A 25,570-nucleotide genomic window follows, 5' to 3' on the forward strand; every position below is an offset into this window, starting at 1 on the left:
CCCCACCCACTGTCCCCTAGTTTATTAGCTAAGCCACACCCACTGTCCCCTAGTTTATTATCTAAGCCACACCCACTGTCCCATACTTTCTTATCTAAGCCACACCCACTGTCCCCTAGTTTATTATCTAAGCCACACCCACTGTCCCATACTTTCTTATCTAAGCCACACCCACTGTCCCCTAGTTTATTATCTAAGCCACACCCACTGTCCCCTAGTTTATTATCTAAGCCACACCCACTGTCCCCTAGTTTATTATCTAAGCCACACCCACTGTCCCCTAGTTTATTATCTAAGCCACACCCACTGACCCCTAGTTTATTATCTAAGCCACACCCACTGACCCCTAGTTTATTATCTAAGCCACACCCACTGACCCCTAGTTTATTATCTAAGCCACACCCACTGACCCCTAGTTTATTATCTAAGCCACACCCACTGACCCCTAGTTTATTATCTAAGCCACACCCACTGACCCCTAGTTTATTATCTAAGCCACACCCACTGACCCCTAGTTTATTATCTAAGCCACACCCACTACCCATACTTTCTTATCTAAGCCACACCCACTGTCACCTAGTTTCTTATCTAAGCCACACCCACTGCCCCCTCTGGCTCCGCCCCCTCAGCAGCCCCCTGTATAAATAATCTGACCTCGCTGACACACTGAGGGTTGACACACTCGCACTGCTTTGATCTGAGATGCTTGTTTGCTGCTGCTGAAGCTCTACTGTGTGTTTGAGAGTGTGATTGATGGCTGTTGTGGATGCAGGATGCGCAGGAGCAGCGCTTACATCCCAGTGTCCACTGCTGCCGCTCTACTGGTCACTTCATCCACACTGTTCTTCGTCTTCACGTAAGTCTCCGCTGAGCTGACCTTCCTTCATTCACTTCAGCAGTCAGTCTTCCTTCAGCTTTAGCTTTTACAGACACCTGAGTTTCTTTCATGACACTGTATAATAACCTTTCATGTAATACTTTACTTAAAGCCTTTATATATCACGCATTATATAACTATTTTAAGCCTTATAATGCATTGTATGATTGCATGAATAATACGTATCTATTATAGCATCGTTACACCTTTAGAAAGAATAATGCATGAAAGCATGAGAGAAACAACCACAAGGAATCTTTCATTATTATAATGCATTTTAACTTTGGTAACACTTGTTTATGAAAAGATATGAAGCATTACACTGGAAGAAATGTAATGTAGAAACTGTTTTCACACAGGAGTTGCTAGCAAATTTCACAAACAATTACAAAAAATGCCTTTGCATTAAACATTAATTTTTAACGTATTTGAATTAAAAGTAGAAAACTGAAACAATGTACTCCAATAATTTTTTTTACAACCTTTATATATATATATAATGCATCATAGTGTAGTTTTAACACATTAATATGACTTGTAATGCACCTTATATTACATTGTAAGATCTCATGAATAATAATACTTATCTATTCATTGTTACACTTTTAGAAAGTATGATGCATTAAAACACACAACAATCACCCAGATGTAACAAAGAGTCTGCAAGTATTATAATGCATTTTAACTTTGGTCACAATTATTTATGAAAAGATGCAATGCATTACAATGTACATTATGCATGTGCATTATACACAAAGTTTCCTAGTTTTGTTTAAGATTAATTAAGAATACGTTTATAAATACTGTTTGTTTGGGTCAACTCACACAACATCTTCAAGTGTTTCTGTCCTGGGATATTAAAGACCATAATCATGTTTTTGAGCATTTACCAACACGTTCATGTTGACTGAAGTCAGTTTTCATCATTTCTGAAACGGGTTTGTCCAGTAATGAATATAAGCTGCTGCACAGTCACAAGCTGTATATTTTAAACAGAACAGGACGGTGTATTGAGCGAACTGATCACTGATCGTGATTTTAATCCAGCGCTGAAAGTAGGCCAGAAACAACCGCTCACGCGCTGATATCACACCGTTATTATTCTTCCGCTCCGAATCTCTGCTGAGATGTAAATGCGTGCATGCTTCTCCTGCTTTATTTGTGTGTGTGCATGCATCATGCATGGGCTGGCCGCTGCTGAGATTGGAGCAGATGGGATGTTGAGGATTAGGATTTGCTCGCGGTGCTGTTTGATTCCTCATCCCGGAGTGTTGATCATCAGTGTGGCCCCTGATGAGTTTAAACTCAATCTGTCTCGAGCACAGAACGAGCTTCACACGAGACGCACGCGTTCATACAGAGTCTGAGCTGATGTGGATCGGCTCGAGCTCACGATACACGCGTCTTTGGGAAGTTTGGTGAGAAACTCTGACAGTTAATGACTTGATTGCAGAATAAGCGCTGATATCCAGTAGAGTAAAGGGACAGAGATGTGACATTTAATTACTATTTGTTTCAAAACGACTATAGTGAAAAACAGCTGGTACTGTAGGATTACTTTTTCACTTTTTCAGTGAACAGTTTACAAAGAATGACAAGCATGCATTAAAAAGTTTGAGGTAGAATGACTGAAATAATGCTTTCCTGTAAAACATCCTCTCAGGGTTATTATAGTTAACTACAACTAAAACCAACTAAAAAAAAAAGGTTATCTGAAATAAAGTAAGCATTTTTAACTGATATGAAATAACCTTTAAAAAACGTATTTTATTTGAGTTTAAACGTATTTTATCAGATTTTTGTTCATTTTAACTTGAAGTACTAAAAATAACTAAAACTGAAATAAAAAAATTATAATAATTTGGACCACAGTTATTATACTTACCTAAAAACCCAAACTAAAACCATTTAAAACTTTTCCATTACTTGAAATAAAATAAACATTAAAATACAATATGCCAAGGTAACATTTCTTATTTTAATCTAGCTTAACTTGATTTACTAAAATAACTCAAACTAAAACTGAAATAAAAAAATGTATAATAATTTGCAGAGTTACCTAAAACCGAAACTAAAACCATTTAAAACTTTTTCATTACTTAAAATAAAATAAACATTAAAATACAATATAAACATCTTTATTCCAGCTATGGTTGCCAAGGTAACATTTCTTATTTTAATCTAGCTTAACTTGATTTACTAAAATAACTCAAACTAAAACTGAAATAGAAATGAATAAGAACTATACAGATATATATATATAAAAACTACAAAACTACTACCCCCAAAAAATACAAATTCTAAAACAACCAAAATAATATGAAAAAAATAAAAAATGTAAAAAAGAAACGGATTAAAGATAATAATAAAAACTATGATGGTTTGGATACACTGTTATTAAAAAGTTTTGATCTAATGGCTTCTGCTTAAATAGTTGGAATTGGTTTTGCGTTTCAAATATTTATTCTGCCTAAATATGAATTTAATTCTAAAATGATTTCTGAATGTCTGAGTTGAGAAGGGGAACCTCATCACGTGTGTTTAAAAGTGTGTGTTTGATGTTGATCATATTTGCGTTTATGCTCTAAATGCTTCAGTGCGGTCTGTAGATTTCCCAGCATGCAGTGTGTAAAGCGTGTTTTATTACTGTAATCTAGAGATAGACTGGTCTTTGGTAATCTGTTCTTTACTATCCCTTTAACTAATCTACACATACAGCTCTGAATCCCAGAATGCACTGCACCTCCAGTTTTACACTAAAAAGTGTCTTTAGTGTTATTATAACAGGCCAGAACAGCTGTTATCTTTAGTTTATGAGACGATCAGACCGATCAATCTGAATGTTTTCATCAGCATTTCTGTCATTAATATTTGTATCATGTAGTGTTTTATGTATTTGTACAGTGTTATGTACTCTGTATGTATGTATACAGTGTTATGAGAAATGCTGTTATTAGTAACCCGTCTGTTATGATGATAATACAATGTGCTTCTGTTTCTGTGTTTCTCATCAGTGTGTGCAGATGGTCAGAAATCAGCCGTAATCCGCTCATACAAAATCTTAAAGAGAAAAGCCTTTGTCCTCCATACAAATCATTTGTTCATGACCTATATCCAGATGAACTCACTTTCCCTGAGCTTGTGCATTACATATTTCATTTAAAAAAAGAAAATATATTTTGCATAAAGAAAATAAAGTCAGTTTTGACACAATTGTGTCACTGTGACTTTATACTATTATTGTTTCTCCTCCTGCAATGTCTCTAAACGGTTCACTTTTGAGTAATTTATTTTTAAAGTTGGTAATAGAGTCTGTTTTTAATGTTACATTTTAAATCATTTTTAAATAATAATCATGTAATTCAAATCGGCATAAATAAAATGGCATCACAGCAAATATTATCATGATGCATAGATACTTTAAGTTAAAATAATACATCATTATTTTTTGTTGAGAATGTAATATTTTTTAATTGCAATAATGATAAATTAGGAGGCAAATATAAGGTAAAAGGTAATTTTATCTTGCAATTCTGAGTTTATATCTCGGTTTATATCTCGCAGTATTCCATGATGGAAACTAAAAACAGAATTACGAGACGTAAACTCAGAATTTAGAGAAAAATTGCAGTATTGTAAGATATAAACTATAGAATTCATAGAAAAAAATAAAAAATTGTAATATGTAAACTTGCAATTGTGAGAAAAAATCTCAGAATTGTTTCCAACACGGAATTATACAAAATAAATAAAATGGTAATTGCAATTTTTTTTATCACACAATTCTGAGCTCACAGTTCTGACTTTTTTATATCTTTTACATAGTTATTTATTAATTTTTTTTGCCTCCACTACAAAATACAAATTTTGACAATTTGACTTTTTATTTCACAATTCTGACTTTTTTCCCTCACAGTTTATATCACACAATTTGGACTTTTTTTTTTTAAACAAAAACACAGAATTGTGAGATATTAATTTAGAATTCTGAGGGGGGGGAGGTCAAAAATGTGAAATATAAACTTGCAAGAAAAAAAAAAAAAAGAAAGAATTGTGAGATAAAAATCTGCAATTACCTTTTTTGTATTATATATTTATTCCGTGGCAGAAACAAGCATCCATACAGATGTGCTTATCTGTCATGAAAATAATAATTAAAACAAAATAATGCTCCTAAAACTGCACATGCATTAAATATGTTGAGTCAGGGGTGTTTTTGACAGATTTGCTCATCTACATGAAGCACAGACTGGTCTGGATGTTGTATTGTTGTGTTGTGCAGACGGGCTTGTTCATATGGATCCAGCAGTTTTGTGCGGTGGGCAGACGGGTCTGTGATCCTATAATCTGGGATTAGTGACGTTCAGACCCTCCTGACACACATACAGACACGGAAATATATCAGAAACAATCCTCTCCAACCGGACCCATATCATGCTGTAGTTTCCAGTCTTTAATTTGATCGCACAGATTCATTCAATGAAAACCTGAGTTTAATCTGCGTCCCAGCGGCTGTGATTACCTCTGTTTTTAATCTCACACTCCGGATGCAATCATCCCTGCTTCGCTTTTCCTTGTTTTGACTGATCCACGCTTTCATTTTTTGGCCTTGTGAAGCTGGTGGTCCTCAGGGCCGACGAGCCTCTCAGATGTTAGACATGGAGCTGCAGAAAGGCAAAAGACGTTTGATTCGACTCCACTGAAAGCTTTGCTTGTGAATTATTCATCCTGAACTACATTTGATCTAAACGATGGAGCGATGAAGGCGGATCTGAATTGATTATTGGTGCATTGATATGAAGTCAACATTATTTCGTGTGATTGTTCTTACATTAGTTCTTAAAGTCAACATTTGCAAGCCAAGTTTGCATGTTGAGTATCATATTTGATGCATCAGGCTTTTATGGCTCATACAGTGAAACTCAATTTTATTCAGAGACTCAAACTGAGCAAAAACATGCGATTTGGTGCAGATGCTGATATTTATATGATGAAATTCTGATGCTTGTGATGTAAATCAGTGAGATCTTTATAACAGTAGAGCAGATACTGACATAAAATGATCTAAATATCAGCGGTCGCTCTATATCTCCAGTAATAAGATGAGACTGAAATGCTCCAAACATATAATGCAGTGATTGAGAGCTGAAGAAATAAAGGCTCCTCAGAAGATGTGAGATGTTCTGGAGGCTTGTGAAGATCATTCTTCCGCTGAGGAACAGTGAAAGTAAAGCTTCTGGAAACAAACGCTCCTCAAAAGATCCTGAGGATCAGATTTGAGACTCTAAAACATGATTGATGGAGAATCAAGTAAAGCTGAGCTGCTTCAGTCCAGTAAGTGTTCATCTGGAGATATTGCTGCAGTTATTCTGACCTTTACTTGATAAGAAACTCTAAACTATCGATCAGAGACAGAAGGTGTGTGTTGTTCCTTTGGAGATGTTTGATGTGTGATATGTTTCTGTATCTGTGATCCTCTCAGGTGTCCGTGGCTCGTCGTGAACGTGTCTCCTGTTTTCCCGTCATGCGTCGGGATCGTCTTCCTCTTCGTGATGGCGAACTTCATCATGGCGACGTTCATGGATGCCGGCGTGTTCCCGAGAGGTCAGTGGAGTCAAACACACAAACACAGCTCAATCTGAGCGCTGATTCTTCTGGAAACTAGTCTGCAGTCGCACATGAACCAGAACACACAACTCTCACATCACAGCTGTAATCTCAAATTCTGACACTTTTCTTCTCAGAATTTTTAATTTACATCTTGCAGTTCTGTCTTGTTTTGTTTTTTTTGCCATGGAATGAAAAAATAAGGTAATTCTAACACGTTGCTAGCATGTTTTAACATGCTGCTAGCATGATTTAGCAAATTGCTAACAATGTTTTAACATGTTGCTAACATGATTTACATTGTGACTAGAATGATTTATCACATTGCTAACATATTTCAATATAATTTAACATGTTTCTAGCATGTTTTAGCACATTGTTAACATGATTAGCATGTTGCTAGCTTATTTCTAACATGATTAGCATGTTAAAAATGTTTAGCACATGGTTAGAATGATTAACATGTTATTACCATGATTATCATGTTGCTAGCATGTTCTAACATGTTGTTAACATTAGTGTGATTTAGCATGCTGCTAGCATGATTTAGTACATTGCTAACAATATTTTAGCATGTTGCTAACATGATTTACATTGTTACTATCATGATTTATCATATTGCTAGCATATTTCAATATGATTTAACATGTTTCTAGCATGTTTTAGCACATTGTTAACATGATTAGCATGTTGCTAGCTTATCTCTAACATGATTAGCATGTTTTAGCACATTGCTAGCATGATTAGCATGTTATTACCATGATTATCATGTTGCTAGCATGTTCTAACATGTTGCTAACATTAGTGTGATTTAGCATGCTGCTAGCATGATTTAGTACATTGCTAACAATATTTTAGCATGTTGCTAACATGATTTACATTGTTACTATCATGATTTATCATATTGCTAGCATATTTCAATATGATTTAACATGTTTCTAGCATGTTTTAGCACATTGTTAACATGATTAGCATGTTGCTAGCTTATTACTAACATGATTAACATTTTATTACCATGATTATCATGTTGCTAGCATGTTCTAACATGTTGCTAGCATTACTTAGCATGTTGTTAACATGTTTCTAACATGTTTAGCACATGGCTAGCATTTGTAGCATGTTGCTAGCTATCTCACAATTCTGACTTTTTTCCTCACAATTGCAAGTTTATATCTTGTAGTTGCAAGTTAATGGAATAAAAAAAGATAATAAAATAAATAAATAAATAAATACAAATAAAAAGATAATTAACTTGACTTTTTTTCAGAATTGCACGTTTATACCTCACAACTGCAAGTTATAAACTCTTAATTGTGATTTTTTTTCTGCCATGGTATAAACAATTAAAATCTAGTTGTGACTTTTTATTTCACAATTCAGATTTTTTACTTGCAATTGTGAGTTTATATCTCACAATTCGGACTGTCAGAATTATGAGATAAAAAGTCGCAATTACCCTTCTTACTTTTTTATTCCTCGGCTAAAACGTACGCGTTAAACATACCCCGCCGCGTTAAAAACGTAAAACGCTCTGTGTTTTCATCACAGCTAATGAGGACGAGGACAAGGACGAGGACTTCCGCGCGCCGCTCTATAAGAACGTGGAGGTGCGCGGCGTGCAGGTGCGCATGAAGTGGTGCGCGTCATGTCACTTCTATCGACCGCCGCGCTGCTCGCACTGCAGCGTGTGTGATCACTGCGTGGAGGTGAGACAAACGCCATAACTGCTAACTAACTAATAACTAACAATAACATAAGCTGCTAACTAGTGAATAACAAAAATATATATATATATATATATTAGGGCTGTCAAAATTAACACGTTAATTGTGCGTTTATTTTTTTCAGTTTAACACATTACAAATATTTAAAGGGGACATCTGATGCAAAATTCACAATGATAAAAATCCATTCACTCCTTTTTATTAATCCCCAAAAAACCTAAAGTCTCAATAATCAAGATTTTTTAAGCAATATGACTTCATATTGCTCAGGCCCCGCCCACATCCGCTGACGGATGGTTAATTAGCATATCTCCGCCCTCAGCCAGTTTAGCCTACTTTGATGAAATCGAACACAACTTTATCTGCTCAGACTACGAACCAGAGTGTTCATAATTATGATAATATATTAAAATAATATGTTAAGAAACACCAGTTTGCAATATCAAGCAGAAAAACGAGCTGTTTTGTACAGCTAAAAATAGCTAAAAATGTACAAATGGCCACGCTGCTCTTACGGGAAAAATAGCTGGATAGTTTATGCAGATACAGTTTAGTTTATGTGAAGATCGTTTTAAGTTCACTATTTTTCAAAGCCTATTAAATGTTAATTGATTTTCAGTTATACTGTAATGCTGAGTGGCTATAATTAATTAATCAGTAGCAGTGTTGGTATCAATGATACTGGCCTTCATTAATAATAGGCTACTAAAGATGCCATTAAACACATATTTAAAATATACCATCGTTATGTTGTTTCTACATTAATTTGGAGATTCAGTGTGAAATTATGACACTATAAATACGCAATTAATCAGATTAATTACAGAAAAATGTGCGATTAATTAGTTGTTTAGTTGTAATATCTGTAATCTCTTCAGGACTTTGACCATCACTGTCCCTGGGTGAACAACTGCATCGGGCGACGCAACTATCGCTTCTTCTTCTTCTTCCTCTTCCTGCTGTCTCTGACTCTTCACATGGGGGGCGTGTTTTCCGGCGGTCTCCTGTATGTTCTGGATCATCCGGAGAACCTGTGGGAACTGCACGCCGCCGTCACGTATCCTTCAGCTCCGTGACTGTGGCATGGAAACACAAAACAATGACACAAACATACTGCCGGGTCTGCCATTGGTCAGTCAGACAGATAGTCCCGCCCCAGACTCACGTGATTGGTTGAGTCGGGTCGCTCAAACAAAACACATCAGTGTTCTGGAAGCATCACAGTGTTTCACTTATTAGGAAGGGAATCGGAATCAGTGTTGTTTTAGTATTATTTAAAGTTTTTACCAATATATTGAATTAGATTTGATTTGTTTATTTGTTTTTTGGCCTTTTTTCATGCTTTTAGCAGACATTTGTATTATTATTATTATTTTTTTATTATTTTTATTTTTTTCTCATTTAATTTTTTTTTATGTATTACTATTTAGGTTAATTTTTTTCATTTTTAGTTTTTGTTTTCAGTTTTAGTTCAATTATTAGTAATTTTGGTACGCACTTTTGTCATTTATATTATCATTTTATATATTATTATTTAAGTTTAATTTATTTTTATTTCAGTTTTAGTGTTTTAGCTTGATTTTTATTAATTCTTGTATATTAATACTAAGGATTAAATAATTTTTAGTTCAGTTTTAGTAAAAATCTTTCGGTAACGCTTCACAATAAGATTCAATTAGTTAATTAATGTATTAACAAACAATGAACAATACATTTATTTCAGTATTTATTAATATTTGTTAATGTTAGTTAATGAAAATACAGTCATTCATTGTTAGTTCATGTTAATTCACATTAACTAATGTTAACAAGCACAACATTTGATTTTAATAATGCATTAGTAAATGTTGAAATTAACATGAACTAAGATTAATAAATGCTGCAGAAATATTGTTCATGCTTAGTTCATGTTAACTAAAGTAATGAGCTTTATTGTAAAGTGTTACCAATTTTTGTTATGTGATTTAGTTATTTTTTTAATTATTTTATATATATATGTACTACAGACAGTTTAGGATTCTTTTTTTATTTCAGTTTTAGTTTACTTTTTAGTAATTTTGTTACGTGCATGTATTATTGTTTAGGTTTAATTTTTTTCAGTTTTAGTATTGTGCTTGTTTCAGTTAACAGAAATGGTTGCAATAATTTAGATGTAATGATAATAACATCTGAACGTCTGAAACGGCACACAGATCAGATGATGTGTACAGAAAGCAGTGAAGAGTACCTTGACGGTGTGTTTTAAAGGCTGGCGGTCATGAGTGTCTCGGCTCTGTTCTTCATTCCCGTCTTGGGTCTGTCCTGTTTTCATCTGGTGCTGGTGGCGAGAGGACGCACCACAAACGAACAGGTAAGCTCATGTCTGACCTGCATCAGATCAGATTCGGCTGGAGACTGAACTTCATCTTTACATGATGTGACAGGTGACAGGGAAGTTCCAGGGAGGAGTGAATCCGTTCACGCGCGGCTGCCATCAGAACGTGCAGTTTGTGCTCTTCAGTCCCATCACGCCGAGGTGAGCGTGCAAAACAATCCCTTACATGAATAATCTAAATCCTGTCATGCTGTTATCATTTCTATGGAACACAAAAAGATACATTTTAGTTGCAACAGTAGCTCATACGACGTCTCTCGAGCTTTAAATGCGACAGAAGACACCTGAAAATGAACGAGAAATTCAGAAGTTCCATGCAACAATAATTTATGCCTTTAGAAGATGCTTTTATTCAAAGGTGTACATTTTATCATGTTATTCATGCATTTTCTTGGCAAATCAAACATCATGGATGCCAAACCGAGTGCATGTCGTTACCTATAAAATAACAGCATGCAGCGAGAGTAAATGAAGACAGATGTTCATTTTTAACCATTTAAAGTGATTGTGTTTCCATACAATGTTGCCATTACAAACAAAACACGGACAAGAAAAAGAAATATGCAATATAAACAAAAAACAATAACATTGTGTTAAAATAAAGTGCTAAGCAATTCATAGAAATAAGATTAAAATTATATATATATATATATATATATATATATATATATATACATGTATAAACTAGAAACTAAAAGTTAAACCTAAATAGTTACATAAAAATTACAAAAAGACAATATTACTAAAAATTAAACTGTGTGTGCGTGTGTGTATGTATATGTATTTTTCATTCATTATTTAGCACCTCATTTTAATGCACTTTGAATACAAATTTTACATAGGTTTATTTTAATATATTAATATATACAACATATAATCTCTTCATGACTATTATATCATAAAAAAAAAATCTGTAATTTTTTTTCTGAAGAACTCAAGCTCATAGTTACAACTCTCAAGCTTTAAATGTGATATAAAATACCCGAAAGGTATCATAATTTATGCATTTGGGAGAAGTCATACATTTTGTATTATATTCTTCTCGCATTTTCTTGTGACTCAAACATCAAGGATGCCAAAACTAGTTCTTGCTGATTAACAGCATGCAGGGTGAGTAAATGAAGACAGAATGTTAATTTTTAACGTTGATTTTTCTCTTTAAACATCAGGTACAGATTGCCGCTTCGCATTCAGCCTCCTTTCCATCACCCAGAGTCCCACAACTGAGCCCTCAAATACTCCCGGACAAGGTACTTATGTCCATAAATACTTCATTTGTGGTGCATCAAGGCTGTGAATAAATGAATAAGGTCAAACATCAAACCTGACCTGTGTTCAGCATCATTAACCTTCAGCTGTGCTTTATAAACCCACTCAGTTATATAGATACTGAAGCCTAAAGATTAGTTTTAGAATGTTTTCAGCATAATGTTAATATATGTTTTAATCCAGGAGCGATCCAGTAAATATTTTTAAACAGATTTTATGGTTTCTCTCTGAAGCGAGTCTGATTCATTTTAGGGAATCGTATCATTTGAACGATTCAAAATGATTCAGTCCATATGCTTCATTTTGTTCTTTTTTTTTATGGCAAACTATTTAATTGAATGAGTTTTTGACTACACATCAGGTTTTGGTGACAAGTATATACTGCTCTGAATTAAAAAATAAATTATATCTAATGGATTTTGACAGCTTAAATAGCTTCTACTTTTATTACTTAGTAATATATCAAACTACTTTTTCAAAAGCATAGCTTGACTACATTTAAATCATGAGTAAGTGTTATTTTAGGATAATTGAGATATAGTTTTTTAAATCAATATTTTGCATTCATTTTTTGATTATCATTTCTGTTTTCATTTTAATTTTTGTTAAAATTATTGATGAGTTTTTAAATATAAATATAAATTAATTTTTGTTTTAATTATAGATATTTTGGTACATCAAGTTAAACTAAATGAAAATGAGAAATGTTGTATATAATGTATAAATATATATATTTTTTACTTTGATAAGTGTTATTTTAGTATCTGAGATATTTTTTGGTAATATATTATAATATAATATGTTTGTTAATTATATTGTTAATATTTTGAATTTGATTTTATTTAAAATATTTTCTGCTTTTATGTTAATTTTATTTAAAGTTTTAGTAATTTTGTTGTGTGCTTTAGTAATTTTTATAAGTTTTTGTTGTTTTTAAATATGTCTATAATTTTTATTTCAGTTTTAGTTTTAGTTATTTTAGTACATCAAGCATAAACTAAATGAAAATGAGAAATGTTGCCTTGGCACTAAATGAAATAAAATAACTTATTTATATTTTACACGTTTATTTTATTTCAAGTAACGAAAATGTTTTTTATGGTTTCAGTTTTAGTTTAATAACCCTGGTTCGTTCACTTTCAAAGTAGCTTCCCCAGCAATCATGCAGAATCACAGTAAGAGAGTGATTATATGTCTCTATTGATATCTGTGTGATATTTAGTGTCATTTTGGTGTGTTTGTATCAGTCTCTAGAGGAAGTAGATGCTCCAGACAGCAAACGTCTGACCTGTCCCCCTCCGCTGCCCCCAAAACCAGATCCAGTCCTGCTCAAGAACCATTTGGCAGCATTGGAAGGTGGGTGGATGTGTGGCAGAATCATGTTTCTGGACGGTCTGAAACACTGAATCTCTCCTCTATTGTATGTGTTTTCTAACAGAGAGTTTGCTCCAGTCCAGACTAGCTCTAATGCCTTCAGGACACAATATGAATCCACTCCAGACCTCAGAGTCGCCCGGAAAAGTGCTCTACCAAGTTCCCAGAGATCAGGTGAGAAGACAGATTTACACTCCGTAACCTTTGACGGGGCTGACGTTGTGGAAACTGTTTGGCCAGAGGAGAGCTGTAGCCTGGGTTCGCCCAAGGTTTTTATTCTCCTGTTGTCACCAAAATGAAGTTTTTCTTTCCTTGCCACCATCTCTGGCTGCTCAATGGGGAATAAAGCAGTATGTGTTGAGTTTCTAGCAGCTGCTTGTTTAAAACTAGGTAGAGCTTGCTATTTACCTTTGGAAAAGGTTAAACTCAGATCAGACTCTTTGATAACTAGCTTACAACAAAACCGACCGACATTTAAATCTCTTAATAGGATGAAACCGACCAGTGCTTAAATCTCGTAATAGAACGAAACCGACCGACGATTAAATCTCGCAATAAAACAAAACCGACAAACCGACCGACGATTAAATCTCGTAATAGGATGAAACCGACCGATGTTTAAATCTCGTAATAGGATGAAACCGACCGATGCTTAAATCTCGTAATAAAACAAAACCGACCCATGTTTAAATGTCTTCATCAAATGAAACCGACCGACGATTAAATCTCGTAATAAAACAAAACCGACCCATGTTTAAATGTCTTCATCAAATGAAACCGACCGACGATTAAATCTCGTAATAAAACAAAACCGACCCATGTTTAAATGTCTTCATCAAATGAAACCGACCGATGCTTAAATCTCTTAATTGAACGAAACCAACCGACGTTTAAATCTCTTAATTGAACGAAACCGACCGACGCTTAAATCTTGTAATAGAACGAAACCGACCAACGATTAAATCTCGTAATAGGATGAAACCGACCGACGATTAAATCTCGTAAAAAAACAAAACCGACCCATGTTTAAATGTCTTCATCAAATGAAACCGACCGATGCTTAAATCTCTTAATTGAACGAAACCGACCAACGATTAAATCTCGTAATAGAACGAAACCGACCGACGATTAAATCTCTCAATTGAATGAAACCGACCGACGTTTAAATATCGTAATAGAACGAAACCGACAGATGCTTAAATGTCTTGATCAAATGAAACCGACCAACGTTTAAATCTCTTAATTGAACGAAACCGACCGACGCTTAAATCTTGTAATAGAACGAAACCGACCGACGATTAAATCTCGTAATAGGATGAAACCGACCGATGTTTAAATCTCGTAATAGAACGAAACCGACAGATGCTTAAATGTCTTGATCAAATGAAACCGACCGACGTTTAAATCTCGTAATAGGATGAAACCGACCGATGTTTAAATCTCGTAATAGGATGAAACCGACCGATGCTTAAATCTCGTAATAGAACGAAACCGACCAACGATTAAATCTAGTAATAAAAAAAAAAAAAAAAAAACTTAAATGTCTTAATAGGATGAAACCGACTGATGTTTCAAACGAAATCAAATGAAACGACTGAAACGACTATCTCTTAATTCAGCGAAACATGTGCTTGCCAACAATATAAGCACAATATAGCTAGATGTAAATCTGGGGGATCACTCGTATCATCGTTAGATATTGTTATATCACCCAGCACTAAAACCGCTCTATGGTAAAGCACTATGCGTTATAGACATAACAGTATGACTTTCTGTAAAGCTGCTTTGAAACGATTGTGAAAAGCTTTAAATAAATAAATTTGACTTGCTTTGGATGTTTTCCTGGAAACTGGCTGCACGTTCTCCTAGATGTTCCTCTGTCTGTCGATGTAGATGGGGTCGAGGATTTCTCCGTTGGTTCCTCAGGAACACGTGTCTGAACCCAGTCTGCTGCAGCCCGAGAATCACGCAAACGCTCTGACTCTGAACTCACGCTCGCTGAGTCTCAAACACTCCAGCCGCCGCGGATCCCAGCGCGCCGAAATCCCACACGCGAGCCAAAGCGTCCTCAGCGGCCCGACGGGGAGCCTGTCCTACGACAGCCTGCTGCATCCCGCGGGCGTCCAGCCGGCGTTCCTTCCCATGGATCCGGGTCTGTCCCGCGGCTCCGTTGACATGCAGCGGCTTCCGGCGCGCAACTGTAGCCCAGTGTTCATGCACATCAACCGCGAGCCGTCGCCCGTCCGCTACGACAGCCTTCCCAAACCGCTCATGAGCTCCATCCAGGAGCGCCGCGAGCCCGACGACAAGGACAAACCCGTGCAGGACGGCGGCATCTACGACACTCCCAGCAGACGCAGCCTGCCGCAGGATTTCCGTGGGCTGTCGTCGTCTCGCGGTCCAACTCCTCCGGCGTACGGCTCGAGGGAGTTCCTCCTGAGCAGCGCGGCATACGGATACAGGAGCCGCTCGCATCTGTCCTCCTCCTCGTCTTCCTCGCTCACCCGCGCACCTCGGACCGCCAGCTCGCCGCTGCACTTTAACCGCTCTCTATCGCCCTCTATCTATCAATCTCTGGACCGACAGTCACAGCTCCCTCCATCCACGCTCCCTGCTCCGCTTCCCACCTCCTCCTACGGGCCTCAGAAAGCACTGGCTTACATCAGAGGAGGAGAAAAACCCGAACCGGAACTATGAGTCCTGATCATAGACTGTATAAAAACATGGACGTAGTGTCCGTGACGTCACCCATAGTTTTCTGAAGAGTGTTTTTGAAGCTCAAAGTGGGTGGAGCCGGCCGTCGCCATCTTGGCAGCGCATCACCGCGCGTCACTCCCGGATAATCGAAAATGGGCAAAAAGGCGGGAGCTGGTTTCTGAATCCTCCTGTCACTCAAGTGGCCACATGTTTAAATCTCGTAATAGAACGAAACCGACAGATGCTTAAATGTCTTGATCAAATGAAACCGACCGACGTTTAAATCTCGTAATAGGATGAAACCGACCGATGCTTAAATCTCGTAATAAAACAAAACCGACCCATGTTTAAATGTCTTCATCAAATGAAACCGACCGACGATTAAATCTCGTAATAGAACGAAACCGACCGATGCTTAAATCTCGTAATAGAACGAAACCGACCAACGATTAAATCTAGTAATAAAAAAAAAACGACAAATGTTTAAATGTCTTAATAGGATGAAACCGACTGATGTTTCAAACGAAATCAAATGAAACGACTAACATTTAAATCTCTTAATTCAGCGAAACATGTGCTTGCCAACAATATAAGCACAATATAGCTAGATGTAAATCTGGGGGATCACTCGTATCATCGTTAGATATTGTTATATCACCCAGCACTAAAACCGCTCTATGGTAAAGCACTATGCGTTATAGACATAACAGTATGACTTTCTGTAAAGCTGCTTTGAAACGATTGTGAAAAGCTTTAAATAAATAAATTTGACTTGCTTTGGATGTTTTCCTGGAAACTGGCTGCACGTTCTCCTAGATGTTCCTCTGTCTGTCGATGTAGATGGGGTCGAGGATTTCTCCGTTGGTTCCTCAGGAACACGTGTCTGAACCCAGTCTGCTGCAGCCCGAGAATCACGCAAACGCTCTGACTCTGAACTCACGCTCGCTGAGTCTCAAACACTCCAGCCGCCGCGGATCCCAGCGCGCCGAAATCCCACACGCGAGCCAAAGCGTCCTCAGCGGCCCGACGGGGAGCCTGTCCTACGACAGCCTGCTGCATCCCGCGGGCGTCCAGCCGGCGTTCCTTCCCATGGATCCGGGTCTGTCCCGCGGCTCCGTTGACATGCAGCGGCTTCCGGCGCGCAACTGTAGCCCAGTGTTCATGCACATCAACCGCGAGCCGTCGCCCGTCCGCTACGACAGCCTTCCCAAACCGCTCATGAGCTCCATCCAGGAGCGCCGCGAGCCCGACGACAAGGACAAACCCGTGCAGGACGGCGGCATCTACGACACTCCCAGCAGACGCAGCCTGCCGCAGGATTTCCGTGGGCTGTCGTCGTCTCGCGGTCCAACTCCTCCGGCGTACGGCTCGAGGGAGTTCCTCCTGAGCAGCGCGGCATACGGATACAGGAGCCGCTCGCATCTGTCCTCCTCCTCGTCTTCCTCGCTCACCCGCGCACCTCGGACCGCCAGCTCGCCGCTGCACTTTAACCGCTCTCTATCGCCCTCTATCTATCAATCTCTGGACCGACAGTCACAGCTCCCTCCATCCACGCTCCCTGCTCCGCTTCCCACCTCCTCCTACGGGCCTCAGAAAGCACTGGCTTACATCAGAGGAGGAGAAAAACCCGAACCGGAACTATGAGTCCTGATCATAGACTGTATAAAAACATGGACGTAGTGTCCGTGACGTCACCCATAGTTTTCTGAAGAGTGTTTTTGAAGCTCAAAGTGGGTGGAGCCGGCCGTCGCCATCTTGGCAGCGCATCACCGCGCGTCACTCCCGGATAATCGAAAATGGGCAAAAAGGCGGGAGCTGGTTTCTGAATCCTCCTGTCACTCAAGTGGCCACACCCTTAATTATGCAGAACTTTAAGGCTTAATATAATTTAAACGAATGAGTTATAAAAAAAATTCACCCCCTCACAGTTGTCATGAAGGGCAAAATTAGCTATATAGACCAAAATCATTTTTTGAACAGGCTGTAAACATGTTTTTTTCTGCTGTAAAGTTGGGTATTTTAACATGGAGAGTCTATGGGATTGACTCCCTTTTGCAGCCAGCCTCTAGCGGCCAGTCGATGAATTGCAGTTTTAGTCACTTCCGTGTTGGTTTAATGAGAGAGACCGGAAGGTTGCCGCTTGGTCCTGATGAGAGCGTCTGTTTAGAGATTTCACGGAAAACCTGGAAATATCAGGAATTTTAAAGGGATAGTTCACATAAAAATTAAAGATATTTTGAAGAATGTGTCAGTTTTTGATTAACAGCTGAAAGAAACTCATACAGGTTTGGAACAAACAACATGAGGCAGAGTAAATTATGACAGGTTTCATTTTTGGGTGAACTATGGCTTTAAGTGTGATCATCTAGACTGGGGAATTTAAATTGGTCTATTTTTTGGTCAGAAGGTGTTGGGAACCCTGTAGAGATGCTGAGAGGTTTATTACGGTCAACTAAAGCTATCAAAAACATTTTTGTTACTTGAAATAAAATAAACATGAACTGAAATAAAATATATTACTTATTTAATTTCAGCTAGTTGCCAAGGCGACATTTCTCATTTTCATTTAGTTTATAAATAACTAAAACTAAGTAAATTATATACATATTTAAAAACAATAACAAAATGGCTACATAATTACTAAAATTAAAGTGAAAACAAAATATAAAAATAAAATTAATTCAAAATAATAACAAAAACTATAATAGCATATCAATAATACTAAAATAATTCTTCCATTTATTTATTTTTAAAATATTGAAAGGAATATATAACAGATATATATTATATTCTATGAGCCAGAAAAATGGGTTTTAAATACTTTTAGTTTCTTTTTTTCTTTTATTTTAATAACTCAAGAATGGTTTTCGCCAAAAAAAAAAAAAAAGGCGTGGCATTAATATAAAGATAAATCTAAAAGCAAAAAAAGATTGAATTGAATTGAATTCTGTGCTTTAATTAAAACAGTTATTTATTAATTGTATAATTTTATGTCAAATATACTTGTTTTGTTACTACTTTTTTCTGTATCAATATTGTTTGTGTTTTATATATAATTTAATTCTTGGCTAATAAAGTTTGATTTGTTGACTTGATTTTGGTTTGATCTGCTCTCAGTGGATTTATTAATATTAAATCTGACACTCAAATGCTTTCGATCAGAGGAAACAGGCTGCTGTAGGTCAGATTGTTTTCATGAAGGTCACAATCCCACAATGAAGACTAGATTTCCTTGATTTCATAAGTAAGAATGTGTAGTGTAAAGGACGGGAATATTACAGAAGCAGAAGTTCCCTCTGGTGTTCACTGAGACTAATTACATATCGGTCCACCGATGAACTGGAAAGTTCATGTATAAACAATATCTGTATGTGTACACGTGTCTCTGAATCTCCCCAGTTAAACAAATCAGCCAGAACTTACAAAGTGTAAAAATGATGCAAAATATAGAAAAGCACATCAACAGACATTTTTCCCAGACATGAAAATATCCAAATGATGTGTCATTAGTAATCCTTTGAAAAAATCTATAATTATTTTTTGGAAAAGTGTGTGAAAATTTGTGTTTTATGGTCGGTCACAATTGTGAGTACTGAATTAACATATTTCTGCAGTCATACATTTTTTTATATATCTTAGCCCAGCTATTTTAAACAGTTTGATCACATTCTAGGGTTATTATTATTATGCATAAAAACAACCTTATGCAACATTGATAGGAACACTGAGATAAGACAAACCATCAACGCATTTCAAAATTGTTACTTTTTTTGTAAAATATAACATTACATTTACAACATATTACAACATCAATATTGTACATTTTTTGTAACATTTGAATTTTTTATTTAGTCATTGCAACATTTTAGTGTAATTTTCACTAGCATCTGCAACTGGATTTATATTGTAGACCTAAGTTCACAGTTATCCCACCGCTCACTAATTTGTGACCATCAACATGTTTACTCATTCTATGACCACACTCAACAAAACTGAATATTTGTGAATTCATATATTAATAGTAGACACCTTAAAGATAATGTGTACCAAAAATCTTTGTCATATCTTTATGTTAACATACTTGTTTTGGAGCTTTGATGCAGTTATCATCTTCTCAAGGTGCAAACGGGAAATAAACTGCTCTGCTCATGCGACACTTTGCACTAATCATGAGAAACTGCAAGTATTTCATTAAGACCCTTTATTTTTTCCATATTTGCAGGAAGTGCACTAAAACATCAGTCAGTAAGGTTTTTAGAGCTTTATTAATGAAACTTTTTTTACGGTCACTATTGTGACCGGTGGGATTAAACGCTACTAATGTGCCGAAATGAATAAATCCTGCAGTAAATCGTGTTTATTTGAGCTTTCTGTGCTCATATTCAGACCTTTCTGATGAAACGCAGTGCGTGAGCATCAGGTGTTTTACCGCCTGCTGGAATCACTTACCGGCCTTTGATCAAATATTAACAGTGCTGCCGCAACACTATCTGATTTCGAAAGGTGTTTGATGTGCCGCTCCGCCCGAGAGCGAAATAAGAGCGTGCGGTTTATCACTCAGATGCGCGGTGCTGCTGGTTACTATAGCAACAGTAAAGTCCCGAGCGAGTCTTCTGTCAGAATCGACATTGGTCCACTTCATTTTTACTCTTAAGATAAAATGATGCACTGCGTGATTAAGACACCTGATGCTTCTGTAATGTTGTTGGTTTTACATAATCAAAATGGTCTAATTGTTATTATAATAAAAACTCTCTATGAATTATGGGTATGTTGTCTATCAAGTAGACAGTGTTGGGGGTAACGCATTACAAGTAACGCGAGTTACGTAATCAGATGACTTTTTTCAAGTAACTAGTAAAGTAACACATTACTTTTTAATTTACAATAACATATCTGAGTTACTTTTTCAAATAATTAACGCAAGTTACTTTTTTTTTTCAATTTATTGATTGACAGCTCTGGTGTCGCCATGTTGAGAGAAATCAGAAGATGTTACTGTAGTTCTAAAATAAATATGAATATGCATTAATTCATGTCACAAAAAACAAAAACACAGATTCAGTATTCCTCAAAATGAATAAAAATAATGCAACTCAGAATATGACGCAAACCTGCAATAATTAAATGTTAAACAACACAAATATGCTTTATGTATTTAATCCCATTCTATTAACCAATGTCTTTGCTTCTGACCTTCGATGATCCAGTTCAACCGTACTAATAAGCACAAACATTACTTTTAAAAGTAACTTTCCCCAACACTGCAAGTAGATGACATGAAACTGTGGTCAAAAGTCTATCATAAATGCGGAGATGTTCGGGTAGTTGGATCATAATGCACAATGTTTCCATCTAACTTTGAGCTGCAGCTCAGAGTGTTTCACTAGTTAGCAGTAAACCGGTGACCTCAGCTATATATATGTTCTAGTTTTGTGTTGGATGTTATCCTTTGGAATGGAAATATGGATATTTTATTTGTAAACATAATACTTTGTTCGCTTATTTCAGTTAGTGTCATGAAACTAGTGAAGTAAGCCAGTAGTGGTGCTGACAGTGTCGTGTAAACATGACTGAAGACGCGAAAAAGAGGAACAGACGAACCGATTCAATCGAGTGAGTCATTTACACTGGAACCGCTCCGGTTGATTCAAACTCGTGACTTCGATCATTCAGTTCAAACGATTCACTAGAACAAACCAGTTCAAAGAGCCACTAATTTTCGAATTTCGATATTGTAGGCTAATGATTTAAAAAAAAAAAATTATATTAAATTTACAAAGACAACACTTCAATGTTTACTGTAAATAAAGAAGATCTGAATAAATCTCCTGAATAAAGAAAAGAGAGATTTAGAGCCAGATTTTTATGTATGCATGTGAAATTTAGCTAGCAGAAGAAACAAATTAATTGTTATATTTTCTTATATTCTCTTTTGAGTAGTCAAACAATCCACAGAAAACATCTTTCAAACAGAAAGAAAAGTCACTTACAAAATGAGATCAGATGAACATGAAATAAATCTGATCAAAGTTTCTCTGTGTGGTTCACTGCCAAAACAAGTGAATGATTCTTCACCAGAAGAGACAAAAACAGCGACTCACTTCAATGTCTGACTTATATTATTATTAAATCAATAAGCTTTTTGTGAAATTTGGATGAGCATCAGTATACTTATTTTACATACAGTATACTTATTTTTTATTTTTTTTATATTTACAGTAAAATTTGAAGTGTTGTCTTTGTAAATGTAATATAATTTAAATAATTAAATGTCTAAATTAAATATAAATCAATGTGATTGTTCACGCATAGACTTCTGGGAATATGATTTTCTACCTAAAATATAAGGTGAGTCCTACTTTTTTTTACTTAAAAGTACATGCATTTTTTTTTTGTTAAACATAAATGTTCACTGATAATTCATACTTATTTTTTATTTTACTTTTTGAATATTTTGCATTCTTTGTAAATGTAATTGTAAATATAATTTAAATAACTAAATGTCTAAATTAAATGTAAATCCATGTGAAATGTTCTACCTGAAATATAAGGTAAGTCCTACTAATTTGATAAAAAATCTTACAAACATCTTTCATATTAAACAAATTTTCACTGATAATTCATACTTTTACTTTTTTTTTATTTTACAGTAAAATTTGAAGTGTTGTCTTTGTAAATATAATTTAAACAACTAAATATCTAAATTAAATGTTAATAAGGTCATTCATATTGTAATTTTTCAATATTTTAGAGTAACAATGTAATGTATTGTCTTCTCTTCTTCTTAATGTATTTTTTCTCTGCGTATGATACAGTTAATCAAGTTTTCACTGTAGCATTTTTACATTCTTTTCCATGTTTTAGTGTGTATTTCTCAGATGAAATTCCGCAGCGCTTCATTAATCCTCTGGATGTTTTTTCTCCATTAATGTATTGTCATTCTCTCTAATGAAGATGGCGTACGGGTGCGAGGCTCACTGCTGACTGCATGATTTTATGGTTGAAACGCAGTGACATTCTGCTGGATTTCAACGCTCTCAGTCCCGCAAGATGAAATGCCTCCTGTGGTGGCGGCTGAAAGAGCCGAATAAATCATCCCGCCGGATAGCTGCTCTCTGGGGGAAGTTGTCTTACATTCATTATTAATCACAATTCTGAAAGAGTTGTTCCCTATTTATTATTCATCATAAAACTGCTCTGGGCTCTTTCCCATCGTAGCGTAGCTGGAGGGAGTGTTTGTGTTCGCCACAGGTGTGTGACAGATCCAACCTTCAGCTGATTCGAGTCTCACCGTCAGATTCTGAATCAAGAAACCACATTCACAAGCCATTTTACTTCCATAATCTTCACAGTCAGAGCTGCAGCAGGGCAGTGTTTAAAGGAATAGCTCACCAAAAATTAAATCTACTTAAAATGTGCCACCTAAGATTAGGATGAGTTTGTTTCTTCATCAGGTTTGGAGAAATGCAGCATTGCATCAGTGTCTCAGCAATGGATGCTCTGCAGTGAATGGGTGCCGTCAGAATGAGAGTCCAAACAGCTGATAAAAACATCACAATAATCCACAAGTAATCCACAGCACTCCAGTCCATCAGTTAACATCTGGAGAAGACAAAAGCTGAAACAAATCCAGCATTAAGATGTATTTAACTAAAATACCATAGAGTCTATAATCCATAACCACTCTTCCTCCAGTGAAAAAGTGCATCTGCTGTTGTCTCTCACATCAAAATCCAGCCACATATTTGTTTAGAGCTGTTTAAACACTGCTTGATCTGTGCAGATTTCTCTCCTGATTCACACCAGAACACTTGCTCACTGGAGGAAGTGTTATTATGGATTATGGACTCGTATTTGAGTTAAAAACGTCTTAATGCTGGATTTGTTTCAGCTTTTGTCTTCTCCAGATGTTAACTGATGGACTGGAGTGCTGTGGATTATTGTGATGTTTTTATCAGCTGTTTGGACTCTCATTCTGACGGCACCCATTCACTGCAGAGCATCCATTGCTGAGACACTGATGCAATGCTACATTTCTCCAAACCTGATGAAGAAACAAACTCATCCACATCTCGTTTGGCACATTTTCAGCACTTGTTCACTATTCCTTTAAGCCACAGAAGCAGCATGTACTGTATCTGAATGAGTTACTGTGTGATTATGTAAATGCAGTCGAGGGAGATTCAAAGGGCGTCAGCGAATCTGTGTGAGAAACAAACATGTTGGAATATTTGTGTGGGTTCAGACTGTGGGACCGATGGAATCCAATGTTTGTGTGTGTTATTTATTTCATCAAGAGCGTCACATGATGAGAGTCCAGCAGGTGTTCTTGGACAGATCATTTGTTCACTGCATTATCCAGAGATTCTGCCTTTATGTAATTCTACTGAGTGACTTCAAGATGAAAATGCATCCCATATATACTTTTTTTGATTGATATGCATGATTAAATGTGCTCATTTACTGCTCAAATGATCAGTTTATTCAGAATCTTACATGTTATTATGTGTCACATGTTGTTTTATGAGAATGGAGGTCAGTACGATGACACACAGATGAAAGACTGCGTTTCCCATCATCCTCTGCTGAGACACACCGCTCTCATCGGTCTCCACCTGTGCAGGTGAGTTAATGCACTCACACGTTTTTGTCGGCCCAAAACCCAGAAGCAAGCTGCATTTGAGCACTTCTGGTTCCATCATCCTGAAGTCAATGGTTTTTATGAATGAGTTTTTGGTTAAAAGCCTGAAATAAGGTTGAAAGAGCTGTTGAAGCTTGATGTTGAAGCCATATGACGGTGGTGTAGTCTAGCTTTTTACTTCTGCCAATAGTATTAAGGCTTCAGTGTTCATAAAAGTCATTATCATGATGAATCACAAACTTTTGTTGGCCACAGAGCTGATATTCTCCATTAATCGAAAAGCTGATGGAAAAAAGTCCTGTTGGTGATGCGAACTTCAGAAGTACATCATCACCGCAGTGCTTTATTGCAATAACAAACATGTATTTTGTGGAGCAAATGTGGTGCTGGAATATTACAGCGAGTTGTTTAGCATCAGATGAACTGGAGAGAAATAACTGCAATCCTCTCGTTAAAGGATTAGTTCATAAATGTCTATTTTATTTTATTTTTTAGAAATTGAGCGATGGATTCGCTAGATAAGACTCTTATTCCTCGGCTGGGATCGTGTAGAGCTCTTTGAAGCTGCAGTGAAACTGCAATTTGGACCTTCAACCCGTCGGTCACCATTGAAGTCCATTATATGGAGAAAATTCCTGGAATGTTTTCCTCAAAAACCTTAATTTCTTTGTGACTGAAGACAGAAAGACATGAACATCTTGGATGACATGTGGCTGAGTAAATCATCAGGAGATTTTTATTCTGGAAGTGAACTAATCCTTTAACTATTCATTGACTTTGAACAGTCCAGAAAATGTAATGTTCTGTTTTAGTGTCTGAGTGAGTGAGAGAGAGAGAGAGAGAGAGAGAGAGAGTGTGTGTGTTCATGGAAACCCAACGTGTGTGTGTGCGTGTGTTTTCTCTCTCTCTCTCTCTGTGTCTGTGTGAGTTCTCTCTCTCTCTCTCTCTGTGTGTGTGTGTGTGTGTGTGTGTGTGTGTGCTCTCTCTCTCTCTGTGTGTGTGTG

General features: G+C 36.4%; 2 protein-coding genes across 2 annotated transcripts; both read left to right on the plus strand.

The window, feature by feature from the left end:
- The first annotated feature begins 693 nt into the window (after positions 1 to 693).
- Positions 694 to 15,989, plus strand: LOC107668629 (probable palmitoyltransferase ZDHHC8). Its single transcript, XM_016460576.1, has 11 exons — positions 694 to 856; positions 6,360 to 6,481; positions 8,033 to 8,190; positions 9,087 to 9,265; positions 10,456 to 10,558; positions 10,632 to 10,723; positions 11,514 to 11,550; positions 11,752 to 11,832; positions 13,099 to 13,207; positions 13,290 to 13,399; positions 15,119 to 15,989. The coding sequence occupies exons 1-11, from the start codon at positions 774 to 776 to the stop codon at positions 15,920 to 15,922; spliced, it is 1,878 nt and encodes a 625-aa protein (XP_016316062.1). The 5' UTR covers positions 694 to 773; the 3' UTR covers positions 15,923 to 15,989.
- A 647-nt stretch (positions 15,990 to 16,636) lies between these two features.
- On the plus strand, positions 16,637 to 17,633 carry LOC107668642 (probable palmitoyltransferase ZDHHC8). The gene has a single exon (XM_016460587.1). The coding sequence runs from the start codon at positions 16,763 to 16,765 to the stop codon at positions 17,564 to 17,566; it is 804 nt and encodes a 267-aa protein (XP_016316073.1). The 5' UTR covers positions 16,637 to 16,762; the 3' UTR covers positions 17,567 to 17,633.
- Positions 17,634 to 25,570: the final 7,937 nt, after the last annotated feature.

Source organism: Sinocyclocheilus anshuiensis, unplaced genomic scaffold, assembly GCF_001515605.1.
Source record: "Sinocyclocheilus anshuiensis isolate Anshui unplaced genomic scaffold, SAMN03320099.WGS_v1.1 scaffold116, whole genome shotgun sequence".
Taxonomy (NCBI): Eukaryota; Metazoa; Chordata; class Actinopteri; order Cypriniformes; family Cyprinidae; genus Sinocyclocheilus; species Sinocyclocheilus anshuiensis.

Excerpts from the sequence above, each read along its gene's own strand:
- LOC107668629 (XM_016460576.1), top strand. The coding sequence starts at position 774 with ATGCGCAGGAGCAGCGCTTACATCCCAGTGTCCACTGCTGCCGCTCTA. Across the intron at positions 10,559-10,631 it reads GACGCACCACAAACGAACAG|GTGACAGGGAAGTTCCAGGG; the intron begins GTAAGCTCATGT and ends ATGATGTGACAG. Across the intron at positions 11,833-13,098 it reads CTCAAATACTCCCGGACAAG|TCTCTAGAGGAAGTAGATGC; the intron begins GTACTTATGTCC and ends TGTTTGTATCAG.
- LOC107668642 (XM_016460587.1), top strand. The coding sequence starts at position 16,763 with ATGGGGTCGAGGATTTCTCCGTTGGTTCCTCAGGAACACGTGTCTGAA.